At 40.9% G+C, this 16,134-nt stretch overlaps 1 protein-coding gene across 1 annotated transcript in view; it reads right to left on the bottom strand.

Annotated features, from left to right (window-relative positions):
* OGA (O-GlcNAcase) overlaps positions 1 to 12,522 on the bottom strand; it is a 28,889-nt gene extending 16,367 nt beyond the window's left edge. The window contains exons 1-5 of the mRNA XM_027528791.1: positions 11,896 to 12,522; positions 8,529 to 8,580; positions 8,000 to 8,097; positions 6,333 to 6,463; positions 604 to 775 (exon numbers count right to left, since the gene is read on the bottom strand). Of these exons, the coding sequence (XP_027384592.1) occupies positions 604 to 775; positions 6,333 to 6,463; positions 8,000 to 8,097; positions 8,529 to 8,580; positions 11,896 to 12,094 (652 nt within the window). The 5' untranslated portion in view covers positions 12,095 to 12,522. The remainder of the gene's footprint in view (positions 1 to 603; positions 776 to 6,332; positions 6,464 to 7,999; positions 8,098 to 8,528; positions 8,581 to 11,895) is intronic.
* Between the last annotated feature and the right edge of the window lie 3,612 nt (positions 12,523 to 16,134).

Genomic DNA, 16,134 nt, shown 5'->3' with positions numbered 1-16,134 from the left:
ATCAATACAGTCTAAAATTTCTTAGAACTTATTTAAACTCTTCCTGAACAAGAAGTCAAGCCCGGGGAAGTTTTCTTGTAGGCTGAATTTTGAGAGGGAAAAAAAAAAAAAGAGAGAGAAAATATTTTCAGTGGAAGGAACCAGGGAGAAGAAAGAGGGGGAAAAAAGGAAAAGGGGGATAAATACTAGAAGTAAGAGCCCAGATGGGAGTGGGAGGAATGAAAAGGGATACAGATAGGCAAGGGCAGAAAAAAGTAACAAGTGGGAGGGAAATGAGAAGTGACTTAGTTAAATGCAATGTAAATTTGCTTTTTTCTAGTTTTCACTTTGATAATACTATTCCCTTCCTCTAATCCAGAAAAGGTAATGTTCATATACTTTTTAGTACCAAAAAATACACAAAATCTTTCTCCTATTCAGTTGTCATTTATTAATCCCTAAAATTTCTCCAACTTAAGATCTGGAGAAACATCTTCTAGAAAAAGAATTCCTACCTTTCTTTACATACCAAAGGGACAGGGAACAACAATAAAATTCATACATGGTCTTTTGAAAGTTATGTATTTCAAGACTAGTTAAATAGAAAGCTATTATATACAATACCTGTGGGACAGAAGAGGAAAGTTTCTGGCTCGCCTAGGTATTGATAAATTTCATTTGTGATGGAGACCTGGGCATGAGCAAAAGAACTGAATACCTCTTTGTCAGCTGCACACATATTATGGTCAATATCATCAAAAAGCAAGGCAAATGACCTGCATCCAAACTGAGAAACCTAGGAAAGGAAAAAAAACCAAGATGCTTTTACCAGCTCATCTTAAAGAGTAAAAAATACAGGCTTTAAAATATTCAAGTATATAGTTAATAGTTATACTTAAAAGTCAAATATTTTCCTTAGTAGAATGTTCAACACCAAACCTTTACTCCCTTTCTATTTTCTGTGTTAAAAAGCTACAGTTTCAGTACCCATATTTTCATTTGGGTTTCAATGCACTAAGCAAATTGTCTAACAAAGCTTCTATAATGTGGCTTATCCTTCTACATCTTTCAATACAGAAGATACATACCAGAAGAAAAAAAATGAACGATAAACTCCAAGACATGAGAAATCCAAGTCATTTGCTCTAGTCAAGATGCAATGATGCTAACTAATTTCTTTGCACATAAACCTAAGTCATCAATCAGAAAGACCAAAATAGCAGAATATGATCAAGCGGGGAAATAACCTCCTAGGAGCTTATTCACAGAAATTTTAATTACTTTCCCCCCCCCCGGCCGCAGCACACAGATTGTGGGATCTTAGTTCCCCAACCAGGGACTAAACCCAGTCCTGGCAGTGAAAGCACCAAGTCCTAACCCTTAAACAGCCAGGGAAATCCCAAACTTTTAGGTTGGTACGAATGTTAACTGCAATTTCAGACTGTTGATTTTAAATCATTATAATTAGGTTCAAACACATCTTTTATTACTTAAAATAGGAACCATTGCAGTCGACACATTTTTGCCAACTAAAGTTAAGTTTATCTCTGTAACATAAAAATCTATGCTTCGGGAAAACATTTCCTGCATCCTGCTGGTTTTAGAAGTGTTTTCTCTGCAAAAAGCTGTTGAAATGCTTGAAAAAGTGGTAGTCGATTGGCTAGAGGTCAGGTGAATATGGAGGATGAGACAAAACTCTGTAGCCCAATTCATTTAACTTTCGAAGCACTGGCTGTGCGAGTGTGGTCAGGCGCTGTCATGGAGAAGACTGGGACTTGACCAACGCTGTCTGCAGGTGGTGCAGCTTCCAGTGCCATCTCATCGTGAGCACAGTTCTGTGATGTATGTGAGCATACTTCTCAGATGTAATGGTTTTGCTGGAACTCAGAAACCTGTAGTGGGTCAGACTGGCAGCAGACCACCAAAGTGACCAGGACCTTTTCTGGTGCAAGTGTGGCTTTAAGAACATGTTTTAGAGCTTCTGCTCGGTCCAACCACTGAGCTGGGCATCACTGGTTGTAGTATGAAACCCACTTTTTGTTGCATGATACCATCCAATTGAGAAATAGTTCGTTGTTGCATAGAATAAGGTAACACTTCAAAACAATGATTTTTTTGGTTTTCGGTCAACTTATGAGGCACCCTTTTATCGAGCCTTTTCACTTTTCCAATTTGCTTTGAATGCTGAACAACCACAGAATGGCTGACGATGAATTCTTAAACTTCTTGTCTAGTTGTGGGAGGAGCAGCTTCAATAATGGCTCTCGGTTGGTCGTTGTCAACTTCTGATGGCCAGCCACTGTGCTCATATTCAAGGCTCTCGTCTCCCTTGCAAAACTTCTTGAACCACCATTGCACTGTGCATTCATCAGCACTTCCTGGGCCAAATGTTGATGCTGTGTCTCCACTGTCTTATGACCCATTTTTTTAACTTGAGTAAGAAAACTGCTTGTATTTGCTTTTTTGTCTAACATCATTTTCATAGTTTCAAATACATGTAAAATATACAGCAAGTAATAAGTCATTAGCAAAAAAACAAAGTGAGAAATGCACATTAAAATGATGAATAATACATCCACATTTAAGAATGTATTCCAACATCAAATGGCAAATGTCAACATTCAGATCAGATCAGATCAGTCGCTCAGTTGTGTCCAACTCTTTGTGACCCCATGAATCGCAGCACGCCAGGCCTCCCCGTCCATCACCAGCTCCCGGAGTTCACTGAGACTCACGTCCATAGAGTCAGTGATGCCATCCAGCCATCTCATCCTCTGTTGTCCCCTTCTCCTCTTGCCCCCAACCCCTCCCAGCATCAGAGTCTTTTCCAATGAGTCAACTCTTCACATGAGGTGGCCAAAGTACTGGAGTTTCAGCTTTACCATCATTCCTTCCAAAGAAATCCCAGGGCTGATCTCCTTCAGAATGGACTGGTTGGATCTCCTTGCAGTCCAAGGGACTCTCAAGTCTTCTCCAACACCACAATTCAAAAGCATCAATTCTTCAGCACTCAGCTTTCTTCACACTCCAACTCTCACATTCATACATGACCACAGGAAAAACCATAGCCTTGACTAGATGAACCTTTGTTGGCAAAGTAATGTCTCTGCTTTTCAATATGCTATCTAGGTTGGTCATAACTTTCCTTCCAAGGAGTAAATGTCTTTTAATTTCATGGCTGCAGTCACCATCTGCAGTGATTTTGGAGCCCAGAAAAATAAAGTCTGACACTGTTTCCACTGTTTCCCCATCTATTTCCCATGAAGTGATGCGACCAGATGCCATGATCTTCGTTTTCTGAATGTTGAGCTTTAAGCCAACTTTTTCACTCTCCACTTTCACTTTCATCAAGAGACTTTTTAGTTCCTCTTCACTTTCTGCCAAGGGTGGTGTCATCTGCATATCTGAGATTATTGATATTTCTCCCGGCAATCTTGATTTCAGCTTGTGTTTCTTCCAGTCCAGCGTTTCTCATGATGTACTCTGTATATAAGTTAAATAAACAGGGTGACAATATACAGCCTTGACGAACTCCTTTTCCTATTTGGAACCAGTCTGTTGTTCCATGGCCAGTTCTAACTGTTGCTTCCTGACCTGCATACAAATTTCTCAAGAGGCAGATCAGGTGGTCTGGTATTTCCACCTCTTTCAGAATTTTCCAGTTTATTGTGATCCACACAGTCAAAGGCTTTGGCATAGTCAATAAAGCACAAATAGATACTTTTCTGGAACTCTTGCTTTTTCCATGATCCAGCGGATGTTGGCAATTTGATCTCTGGTTCTTCTGCCTTTTCTAAATCCAGCTTGAACATCAGGAAGTTCACGGTTCACATACTGCTGAAGCCTGGCTTGGAGAATTTTGAGCATTACTTTACTAGCGTGTGAGATGAGTGCAATTGTGCAGTAGTTTGAGCATTCTTTGGCATTGCCTTTCTTTGGGATTGGAATGAAAACTGACCTTTTCCAGTCCTGTGGCCACTGCTGAGTTTTCCAAATTTGCTGGCATATTGAGTGCAGCACTTTCACAGCATCATCTTTCAGGATTTGGAATAGCTCAACTGGAATTCCATCACCTCCACTAGCTTTGTTCGTAGTGATGCTTTCTAAGGCCCACTTGACTTCACATTCCAGGATGTCTGGCTCTAGGTCAGTGATCACACCATCGTGATTATCTGGGTTGTGAAGATCTTTTTTGTACAGTTCTTCTGTGTATTCTTGCCATCTCTTCTTAGTGTCTTCTGCTTAAGTCCATACCATTTCTGTCCTTTATCAAGCCCATCTTTGCATGAAATGTTCCTTTGGTATCTGATTTTTTTGAAGAGATCCCTAGCCTTTCCCATTCTGTTGTTTTCCTCTACTTCTTTGCACTGATCGCTGAAGAAGGCTTTCTTATCTCTTCTTGCTATTCTTTGGAACTCTGCATTCAGATGTTTATATCTTTCCTTTTCTCCTTTGCTTTTCGCTTCTCTTCTTTTCACAGCTATTTGTAAGGCCTCCCCAGACAGCCATTTTGCTTTTTTGCATTTCTTTTCCATGGGGATGGTCTTGATCCCTGTCTCCTGTAAAATGTCACGAACCTCATTCCATACTTCATCAGGCACTCTGTCTATCAGATCTAGTCCCTTAAATCTATTTCTCACTTCCACTGTATAATCATAAGGGATTTGATTTAGGTCATACCTGAATGGTCTAGTGGTTTTCCCTACTTTCTTCCATTTAAGTCTGAATTTGGCAAGAAGAAGTGCATGGTCTGAGCCACAGTCAGCTCCTGGTCTTGTTTTTGCTGACTGTATAGAGCTTCTCCATCTTTGGCTGCAAAGAATATAATCAATCTGATTTCGGTGTTGACCATCTGGTGATGTCCATGTAGAGAGTCTTCTCTTGTGCTGTTGGAAGAGGATGTTTGTTATGACCAGTGCATTTTCTTGGCAAAACTCTTAGCCTTTGCCCTGCTTCATTCCGTATTCCAAGGCCAAATTTGCCAGTTACTCCAGGTGTTTCTTGACTTCCTACTTTTGCATTCCAGTCCCCTATAATGAGAAGGACATCTTTTTTGGGTGTTAGTTCTAAAAGGTCTTGTAGGTCTTCATAGAACCATTCAACTTCAGCTTCTTCAGCGTTACTGGTTGGGGCATAGACTTGGATTACTGTGATACTGAATGGTTTGCCTTGAAAACGAACAGAGATCATTCTGTCGTTTTTGAGATTGCATCCAAGTACTGCATTTCGGACTCTTTTGCTGACCATGATGGCCACTCCATTTCTTCTGAGGGATTCCTGCCCACAGTAGTAGAAATAATAGTCATCTGAGTTAAATTCACCCATTCCAGTCCATTTCAGTTCGCTGATTCCTAGAATGTCGACATTCACTCTTGCCATCTCGTTTGACCACTTCCAATTTGCCTTGATTCATGGACCTGACATTTCAGGTTCCTGTGCAATATTGCTCTTTACAGCATCGGACCTTGCTTCTATCACCATTCACATCCACAGCTGGGTATTAATGTCAACACTGCAAAACCACAATTACTTCTGCAACAACCTAATAACTTTAAATTCCTTACCAGCCATTCCAATACCACCAATAATATATAGATTTTTTTTTTTTTCTTTTTAAAAGGTGCACCACAAGGCAAGTGGGATCTTAGTTCCTTGACCAAAGATGGAACCCACACCCCTGGCAGTGGAAGCATGAAATCTTAGCCACCGGACTGCTAGGGAAGTCCAATATAAACTTTTTTAATAAACATAGTACACTTACTTTACTAAAACAGATGTGCAGCTTTTATGTTAAGTAGAATGTAGATTCCAATCAGGTTCAACAACAGCTTACATGTTTACCTAGTGTTTCTTCTCATTTTGGGAAACTAGCCAGTCATTTCCAGACTGAATTATGTCTCTTAACCATATAATCGAGTGAATCCTATTTCTATAACCTCACTCAGAAGCTCAGTCAAGCAAGCACCCAACAGCATACACAGTTTCTGGAAATGTGACTCTGGAAGACTCAGAATCAGCTGGAATGTGAGGGAAGTCTCCACCTCAAGTCTTCATTAAGAATCTATGGGAATGGAGCTTATGAGCATTCTTTTAAGCATTTCTTCTAAGCATTCTTTTAAGGCAGTTCTTATGCAAAGTGAAGTTTGTAAAGCAATGGTACCTCCAGTAAAGCTCTTTTCACTCTTTAGAAAATATTATCAAAAGTAAAAAATTTGCACAGAAAATAAAAATGTGTCCAGGAACAAAGAAGTACTATGAACCTTGTTTTCTTTTTATATCATAAAAGCAACTCAGAAACTTTTCAGTTTCATGTGCTGACTCAGGGAAAAATAATGAAAAAGCAAGGAAATTACCTGATCCAGTTTGCGTTTCAATGTAGACACTTCCTTGGGGTTAGAAAAAGTAATATCCAATCCAGGTGAGATAGCATAGATGAACTCTATCTCATATTCCCGTGCAGCAGAGATGAGAGTCATAAGTTGCTCTAAAGAACAGAGTCCATGACTTTAGAAAGCAGCACAGAAAACGAAGAGCCTTCACCTTTAAACTGAAGGTCATTTTTCTCCAATTTTCAATAAGTCAAGAAAAAAAGTCCCTTCAATTTTACAAAACTGTCATGTCCAATGTGACAACAGGCCTTACATAATGGCACAAACTTGATACAATTTAATATCACCCTGAACTCAATAAAAGCATTCTCTTCCTTCCACTGACATTTCTCAAAAATATTCAATTAAGGCATCAATCCTCTTACTGAATGCAAACCAATTTTATTTCTCAAGTGTTTGAGAGTTATGTTTTTGTTTTTGCTGTCTCTGTATGACTGGAATTCCTAAATAACTCTACATATAACTACTTTATAATTTAGAAGAAAAGAAAAATGTGTTCTTAAAAACCAGGGTTAAGTGATGGCCTTAACAATCTTGACATCTCTGTAAAGACAACAAAGAAATCTATCACAGCTTTAAGTTTCTAAAATGTGACAGACAATTTTCCTAAGTAAATCGAAATACTATTCCATACCATAGGATGTATCTTTAAATAACTTTCAGTAGTATCTTAAGATAGTCATTTAACTATATTTTGATCACATTAAATTTCATTACCAGCATCACCAGAAAATAATCAAGTTGAAGAAACACTTAAGTTATACAGAGTAGTAAACAACAAACTAGATGCAGTTTTAATTGCTTTTTACATAATTTAAGAAAACTTTCTGCCTTCACTGTCTTGGCTGGGCTCTGTAACCAAGTATTAAGTAAATTACTTGTTAGTTATCATTTAATTCCAGGTATGAAAATGTTCCCCCATTCACTCAAGTACACAAAGAAAAGCACTTCACCATTTGTCTTAGTTACTTATATTTATGAATTTTATGTAGCTAACTCGACATAAGAACACATACAGAAAGGACAGTTTGAGATGGCTTTCACTTCAGTATAGGCCTGAACCAGGGTAAGGTCGTTCTGACTTTAAATAAAGACAGGACCAGTACTAGTAATCAAGTGGTTAAGACCAAGCCATACCTGGTTGAACCTGAAGCAAAACAATCATTAATACCAACCCTGTCTTTATTTTAGATTTTGGTATTTTGTTCAGGGATTTTTTTGCATTAGTTCTGGTTTAAAAAATAGATAATACTTTTTATCTTTGTTACTGATTTTTTGGAGTACTTTAAAACTTGCACCCAAGTACTTTAAAACTTGCACTTGCCTTGCCCGAGGCCTAGCCTTGCTTCAGCACCTCTTTGTCCAATGGCCTACTGTTTACTGGCAGAAGTTAAAAAGTACCATTATGACCACAAAACAGGTGGAGTCAGACTGGCAAACCCATGAATCACACCATGGCTACACACTGTTAGTGCTATTCTTTCAATCTGCACTAACACACACAGTTACTATATAAAAGAAAACTACCTACAAAGTGAAAGTGGAATATTTAATTCTTGTACAACTACATTTAAAATATACCTGTTTTCTTCACATACTCTACATTTACAGATTAAGAAGAAAAAGATTACCGGCTTCCTCCACTGAATACATCTCTCGCCAAAACATCCTATGTTTGTAGTCATCTTTTGGAGCATACAAATATGTATTTAATTCCCATTTCTGGAGCCTTAAGAGGAAAGAAAATTACATGTATATATATATAAACAGGCAACATGCCTAACCAATACACCTCAATTTTTTCCCTTTTTTCGGAGCAGCTCCATCTCTTAAAAAGCTAATATTCTGGGGCAGTAGCTTTTAACCTTTTTCAAGTCCAGTGGAGTTGTAAAAAAAATTAAATAAGCAATGTTAACATATCCAACAGTCTTAAATATAAATACAACAGCTCTGAGTGAAGCAAGTGAAGCCCAAAACCTTTCCAGCTTTCCCAGGAAAGTCTGAGAACCACTGGCCTAGGTGAAGAGGAAGAAGACCAAGGTTAAAACAACTTCTGCAACTGAGAAATCATCAAACTGTATTCGGCCTATTCAGTGGTAGTGTTTCCTCAAACAAAAGGAAATATTAATTAAGACTCTCCTTTATATAATAAAAAGTTACCTTCTAAAGAGTTCTTTTCTCTGTTCCATAACCCATGGTCTTCCATAAAATCCTAGATTCAAAGTAAGAATGAAATTGTAAGAATGTGGTAAACTGTGTACTGAGAAAAGCAGATTACAATACAAATGATGTCAATTTGTGAAAAATACAAAAATTTGAAGGATGTTTAGTAAAACATTAACATGTTTTGGGGTGATATTATATAGTGACTTTAATTCCCTTTTTGCTTAGGCAAATTTTCTGGTTTTTCTACCATGAACACTAATTACTTATGTGATAGTTATCTAAAAAGAGCTAAATGTCATCTCTTTTCACTGTCAAAAAAGACCAAATATATTTAAACCTAACTTTTTAGAAAGATTATCTCAATCTTACAGTGAGAGGAGGGGAAGCCTAGTAACCCCAAGCTGCTATTAATAACAAGTACTATCTAGGAGGGGAGTTAAACCACTTTTAGAGGTAGAAAAGGTAGGGAAAAAAATCAGGAACAGAATTAGTAAAGAATCTGACTGACCCAATTTTATGATTTTGTTTCCCAAAATTACATTGTAAAAGAGACTCAAAAAGTGCCTTAAACTACACTCACAGCAAATTCAACATCGGAACTGGCCCAAACTGGAAACTCAAGCAATCTCAATTCCAGAGCAAATGTTTAAACAACTGAAAATTCAAGAATGTGACTCACTCCAGTACCCCATGTGGGGGCACAGTACTAGTAATTCAAGAAACAAACCTGCAGATGGATGATGTTAGTGATATAAGCACCAAACTGGTATTACAGCTTGCCTAACCTTTATTTTCCACCAGTCTCAATCTAATCATCTGCCAGAGATAAGGACAACCTCTCAAGAGTATTATGAAGATGGTTCAAATATTGTTTTGAACAGAAAATGCTCCTTACACACACAACTTAACAAACTCAAAACCAAAATTTCTGAACTGTAATAACCTCTACTCTAAACAGAATAGTTACTCTGCACAAAGATAATGAGACAGACCAAAAAATAAAAATGAAAAATTCATTAGGTACTAACGCATGAAACTGTAGCACTTAGAATCTGGACAATTTAATGGTTACTCTCTTACAAGTGATTTAAAATGTTAAGTGAATTTTACAAGTCTTTATAGCTTTCCTTCAACAGTTTGCATTATCATTACCTCTTAAAAGAGTAGGCATTAAACTTTCCTTTAGATCTGTCTCAGCATTTAAAAAAATTTTTTTTCAAGGGTCTAACATTTTAATCTTCAGAAACCCTAACTTTGCTCTTTGAGAGTAAGGTTCATGGTTTTAGTTAACTGGCACCACAAAGAGGAAGGAGGGCTGTTACACGAGTTAAAATCAACACAGATTCGTCCACAAAACCTGCATTATTCACATCATTAAAGTGAACCTTAAGAAGAACTGGGAACTTTGGTGACTGTCAGTGAAGTTCATCCTTGCTTAAAAAAAAAAAAAAACTCGTTAAAAAAAAAAGCCCAAAACAAAACACTCAGGGTAGACCTTTTTGGCAAAACTTTTGTTTCACTTTTATATATGTATATGTGTGTGTTGGTTTGTGGTGTAAAATGTACTTTTAAAATCAACAAATTTTGTGGGCCACTGTAGTTAAATACTTGCAAATAAAAGCACAAATTAACCTCATAAGTATGTAAATAAATAAAATCAACAAAGGTTTGTGAGGGAAAGAAAAACCAAACACCAAAAAAAAAAAAAAAAATCAGGAGCTCAGTCACCAAGGAAATATTCTAGGGAATGGGAAGGAGAAAAGACAACAGGTAACAATTTTAAGTAGACTAGTTTCCTTTTAATACTATTCTGAAAAACAAATCAACTGATCTTAACCACAACTAACTTTTTCTGTAATTATTAAGAAGGTGTAATCCACAGGCAAGTTTCCTTCGACTCACTGTTAGTCTAGCTCTAAAATTTCTAATCGTCCAGCACTTCTCTCCCACCCTCCATCCCAAGATCTTAGGTCACAAAACACAGATTCTTTTCCTAGTATCTCCCTGCAGATAGATTCTAGTCTTATAAATACATCGATGGATAAGTCAAGCAAAGCAATCATGTTTTCATAAACATAGACTCCGGACTAACACATAGGTAATTTTTCCATTCTGTTTTCCCCAAAACTGTGCAACAGTAAACATCACTGAACCGTTTCATTTCTAACCCTAGCTGCCAACTAGTCTTGTTTTCCCCTACAATTAAACTTTATGTAAAATACCATAATCACCACCCATCTTTCAAATGAATACTCCATATGTTCAGAAGTTCTCAACCAAGAGGACAATCCTCTTTTCTTTTTCCATGCCTTTCTGGTTTTTAATAAAGACCAGTATTTAACTGTTACTCCTATGCACACCATTACATGTAAAAGAAACTAATGAAGTATACAAGCTAGGAAACCCTGGGTCAGCCAAAATACTTTAGAAAGTTCGAATACATGCTATACTTGAGGTAAGAGCAATGATATTGATTTATACTTTCATAGAATGCACATCTGTGGAACATTTGTCCATTACATTCATAAACTGTGATACAATCTTCTACTCATTTTCTCCAACCACCAAAGAAAAGTCCATCATTCCTAAATGGTAATGGGAAAGGCGGTGAAAAGGAATTTTTAAACCTCTTTTGAAATAATTAAACTAAAAATTCCGTATCTCAAATACTATTAAAATCAAAGCTTCATCCCTCAAGGCAAGGCAGAGTAGTTAGCAAAGGGCAATTTTCCAGGCTGCAAAAGAAATTGGATTCAAAGGGTGGGAGTTGGGGACTGAATAAACAAAAGAAACAAACCAAAAAAAAAAAAAAAAAAAAAAAAACCACCTCTAGGCAAAAAGGAATTTGTTAAACTATAGGCCCACAGTGCTCCTCTTCACTCCAGGAATACAACTAGCACATCTGATGGGTAGTCTTCTTTCAAAAGGGTAGGGGCAGCAGTACTATACATGCCTTTCCGTATGTGAACCCAAACCACCCTAGGAAACAAGATCCCAAGGTACAAAGATGTAAAACTCAAGAGCCCAAGACCAGACTCCCTACACCGCCTCCACTGGAGCACGCCTGGCTCCAAGCCCAGCCGGGTGGGGTCAGGCACGTTAATAGCCAGAGGGGAATTCGACGCCGTTCCAGAACGCGAGAGAAGACTTGCCCACCCTCTCGCCTCTTCCCTTGTTCCAGCAGGGTCAAATTTCAGACCCACAGGAATAATCCCCTTTTAGAGCTTCCCCCACTTCCCCCCTGCCCGCCACCGCCACCGCCCAAGCTTCGCCGCCATCCGCCTAACCAGGAAAGAACAGATTACTATTGGGGTGGGGCGGGGGGAGGACACTCTTGCCCAGCCCGCGCCACAGTTCTCACCTTCCACCACGCCACATAGGAACCTCCGAGCCCCTCCTGCCGCCCCGGCGACCGCTGCTCCCCCGGCCCCGGTTGGGTTGTCTTCTCCCGGGGCTGGAGCTGCCTGCGGCTCCAACGATGCCCCCGCGGAGGCGGCAGGGTTGGAATTGAGCTCGCTCTCCCGCTCCTCCAGCGCCGCCTGGCTCTCCTTCTGCACCATCCTCCTGCCCCCGGCCGCCGCCACCTCTGCAGGTCCTCCTCGGCCTCCGTCCGTTGGGCCGCCGGCCCGGAGCCCTGGAGAGGGCCTCGGCTCCTAGCGCGCGCCCTTCCTGCTCCTTCCCTTCCCCCTCTGCCCTTCCCCCTCCCGCTCCGCAGGGACCCGAATGCCCGGATGAGAAGGGCGGCGGCACCGGCGCGAGCCCTTTGTCAGCCGCTGCCTCAGCCTAAGCTGGGGAATGCCGGAAGCCTAAAATCGAGTCCACGACGTATCGTTCTTTGGAGACAGATGGCCAAGGCTCTTTTTCTCCTTCTCAGCTTCTGTTGACCTTCCGATAATCCTAGTTCTCCCGCTGCCTCCTCCCGCTGCCCCTGGGTCTCCTCTGCTGCTGCCTCTACCGCCCGCTTCCTGTTTATCCGCACTGCGCCTGCGCCGGAGACCGGCTCAGACCGGTCCCTTCAGCCCGGCTCCCCCTCCTTCTTTTGAGCCAGTCTATTGAGCTTCATTCGGTAGGGGGGAGCAGAACAGAAAAGCCGCGAAAAGCGGAATGTAACGAAGGCAGTGGAATGTACCATTTATGCTCGCCACCCTCCAGAACGAGCCAGACTCCCAAGAACAGACCATTAACCAACCCGGAGAAGGGGAAAATGGGAGGAGGCTGGAGCGGGTTGGGGCAATAGGCATGTGGATAGGGCCGGCAGGCGGGAGTGGGTGAAAAAAAAAGAGGTGTTTACTCTCTTAATGCGCAGGCGCGGAAACCAAGCCTCTGGTTCTTAAAGAGCTGGGAAGAAACTGACCTACTTTCTATTGAGATTATTCTGACAGGTTGGTTCATTACATCAGCCTGACCCAGGCTCGGTTCTGTGAAGACAGCACTCCAAGAAGCTCAGCTCACTCCTCTGCCCTGAAACATTTTCCCCTATCTCCAGCTTGGCCCCAACCCCCCTTTAAAAACTAAATCATTCCTTCTTTCAGCAGACACCTATTGAGCTTGCCTCCTGCTTGCCTCTTGGGCCACTATGAGCTCACAGCAAGGAGGTTCAGGCTAACGAATACACACACAATCCCCACATGATGTACCCAAGTGTTGTGGGAGCTCAGAGGAGGGATTGACTTCATCTTCCTTTGGGTAGAGGCGGCGGCCATGGCTTCACTTTCGAGCTGGGTCATAAAGGATAAATAGGAGTTAGCCAAATTGGGTTGGGGAGAGAGAAGAGAACACTCTAGGCAAGTGGAAGGGAGTACAAATGGAGGAAGGGGTGAAAAGGCCTGGCCTGTTTGGGAATGGGGAGTGTGAAGTGTGTATAAGGGAGAAGTGAGACTCTTTGAGCCTCAGCATAAATATCATTTCCTTGTGGGAAGCCTTCCCTGAGCCCTAGATGGGCCTGGGTCTCCTTGCTATTTGTTCTCAGGGCTCCCTTTGGTCCTGTCATAATGCACTTGGTAGTTGAGAAATCTGTGGTTACATAGGTGATTTAAATGTGAAATAAACATCTCCTTCTCATTCTGATTATTAACACTTAACATTGTCCGTCTTATACTTCAGTTTCATATTAGACTCCTCCAGGGGTAGACCAACTTGTAGCTCCACAGACTCTTATAGTCCCTCTTTTTAGTCCTGGAGTGTTAAGCTGGGGATTAGGTGCAAGTATTTTCTTAGGGGACTTCCTGTGATGACACTGGGGAGCCATCGCAGCTTCACTGGATATTGTGGTCCTTTGGGGATTTTGGAGCTGGCATTCCAGGTGACCCCAGCCCCCAGTCTCATGACACTTTCCTCTTTGCTTCACACTTTACACTGTGGCAACTGGTAGCAAGTCATCAGCCATAATTAAATCTACTCTCCATAGTCAATACTTCCTGACTCTGTGACCCAGGCAAGATACACCTTCCATATCTGTACTTGTCAAGCTTAAAGGGCAATTCTTGCCACACCCTTTCTCTCCATAACACACCTCTATCCCCCAGCGCCTACAGTAGGAATCATAGCCTAGCAGTCCTGTGATAAACAGTTGAGGAATGGACAAGATAGGGTCCTGCTCTCACAGGGCTTACATTCTGGTTGGAGAAAGAGATTCAGTTATACACACAGGAACTCAGTTTGTGATAAGTTCTATGAAGGGAGGAAATCTAGTGATATGATGAAAAGTAACCACAGTAAGGAAGGTCTACTTCAGATGGAAGAAAAGTAATACAGTTAAGCAATGATAGTGATTTAGACTAAGGAACAGCAGTAGAGAGAGATGGTGAACCTTTGATGGTGGAATTGGTGATTTTTTTTTTTGGCTGTGCTGCATGGCTTGTGGAGATCTTAGTCCCCTAGAGATCCAGGGATTGAGCCTGGCCCTGGGCAGTGAAAGCACCAGAGTCCTAACCACTAGACTGCCCAGGAATTCCCAGGATTGGTGATGAATTAAGGGAGAGTAGAGGGAGAGTGTGGAAGAAGAAAAGAAGACTCCTAAATTTTGACCTGAGCAACTAGGTAGATGATGTCATTTATTGAGATGGGGAAGACTAGGAAGGCGTGAGTCAAAATTCCATTTTGAACATGTTAAGTATGACCATTATAGATCCACGTGAATATGTGAAATAGGCAATTGAATATGTGGGTCTTGGAGCTCAGAGGAGAATTCTGGGGATAAAAACTTAGGAGTCTCCCTGCATATAGATAATGTTCAAAGCCATGGGATTGGATGTGTTATGGAAAAGAGGCTCCGGTCTGAGCTGTGGGGACCAATGTTTAATATTCCAAATGAGAAGGATGAGTTATCAAGGGAGGACTGAGAAGGGATGGCCAGAAAGGCAAAAGAAAAACAATAAAGAAGAGTGTTTTGAGATGGAGCAGCTAACAACATTCAGAATCTAATCAGTGGTCAGAAAAAAATGATCAGATCCCAACCTCCTGTCTTTTCTTTTTTTCCCTGGTTCCCATTTGTCTGCCCTAGCTCTGGGGTACTTCTCAGTTCCTAGAAATTCTCAGCTCCAGACTTCAACTTCCCTCAAGCTTGAATGTACCCTAAAATATAGAGACCATCTCCATGTTTAAGCCAATTATATACATACACCTACCATGCCCATTTATCCAAACCATACAGTTATTCATACAATTATGAAATACCTATTACTTGCCAGGCCCCAGGATAGGATGGTAAGGGGGGAAAAAACCTAGTCCAGGGACTCAAGGAGTCCTCAGGAGCTTACAATGTAACAAAAAAGACAAATAATCACTCAAATAAATACACTTGAATATACAGTTACAAACTGATAAGTGCCTGGAAGGAAAAGTATAGGGCAACATGACAGCCTGTCAGTGTTACCTTGTCTTGATAATACATGACATGCATAGCATCCATCTTTCACACACAAATTTTTACTGTGCTCCAAGGCCACCCTGGACAGAGATTTGGGGGACTGAGTCTAGTATCAACCCTCCTATAAACTCATCGGTTGATCTTGAGCAAGTCCTCTCTGCTCTTTGGGCCTGTTTCCTCTTCTGTACAATGGAAGACTGAGAGGTGGACTAGATCATAGGTTCTTCATTAGGGCCCATGGATGGGCTTCAGGGACACAAAAATATATGGAAAACTGTGCTATTTTTTTCCTCTAGACAGTAGGTCCACAAATTTAATTAGATCCTACAGAGGGGTTGTGACCCAAAGAAACCCAAGGACCTAAGGAGCAGACAGCTGTGTGATGATGTGAGCAGCAAAAACAGATGACAAAATGAAGAACTCTGGAAGTAAGGTTTTGTTTCTTAGACACCACACCCCTCCCTTGATCTTATCAATGTGTGCATGTACAATGTTGGAAGAGAAGGCCTGATCCCCCTTATATGGACTGTAAAGCTTAGTTACCACATAACACTGCCCTAGAGAAAGGATGGGAGGAACTTAGCATTGGCAGCCCCTCTCCAGGAGCAGAACAAAGAAAGGTTCCTACCCCACACAGGAGCTTCTATTACCCTTTGTGTCAACTGCTCCGTGGTGACCTGTCCTTGGTCCGTTTCATCTGCTCCCCCATCATTCTTGGCTAGAGTACAGACA

The sequence above is a fragment of the Bos indicus x Bos taurus genome, chromosome 26 (assembly GCF_003369695.1).
Source record: "Bos indicus x Bos taurus breed Angus x Brahman F1 hybrid chromosome 26, Bos_hybrid_MaternalHap_v2.0, whole genome shotgun sequence".
In the NCBI taxonomy this organism is placed as follows: Eukaryota; Metazoa; Chordata; class Mammalia; order Artiodactyla; family Bovidae; genus Bos; species Bos indicus x Bos taurus.
Note: the sequence above shows the minus strand (reverse complement) of the source record. Positions and strands in the feature narration are given on the sequence as shown.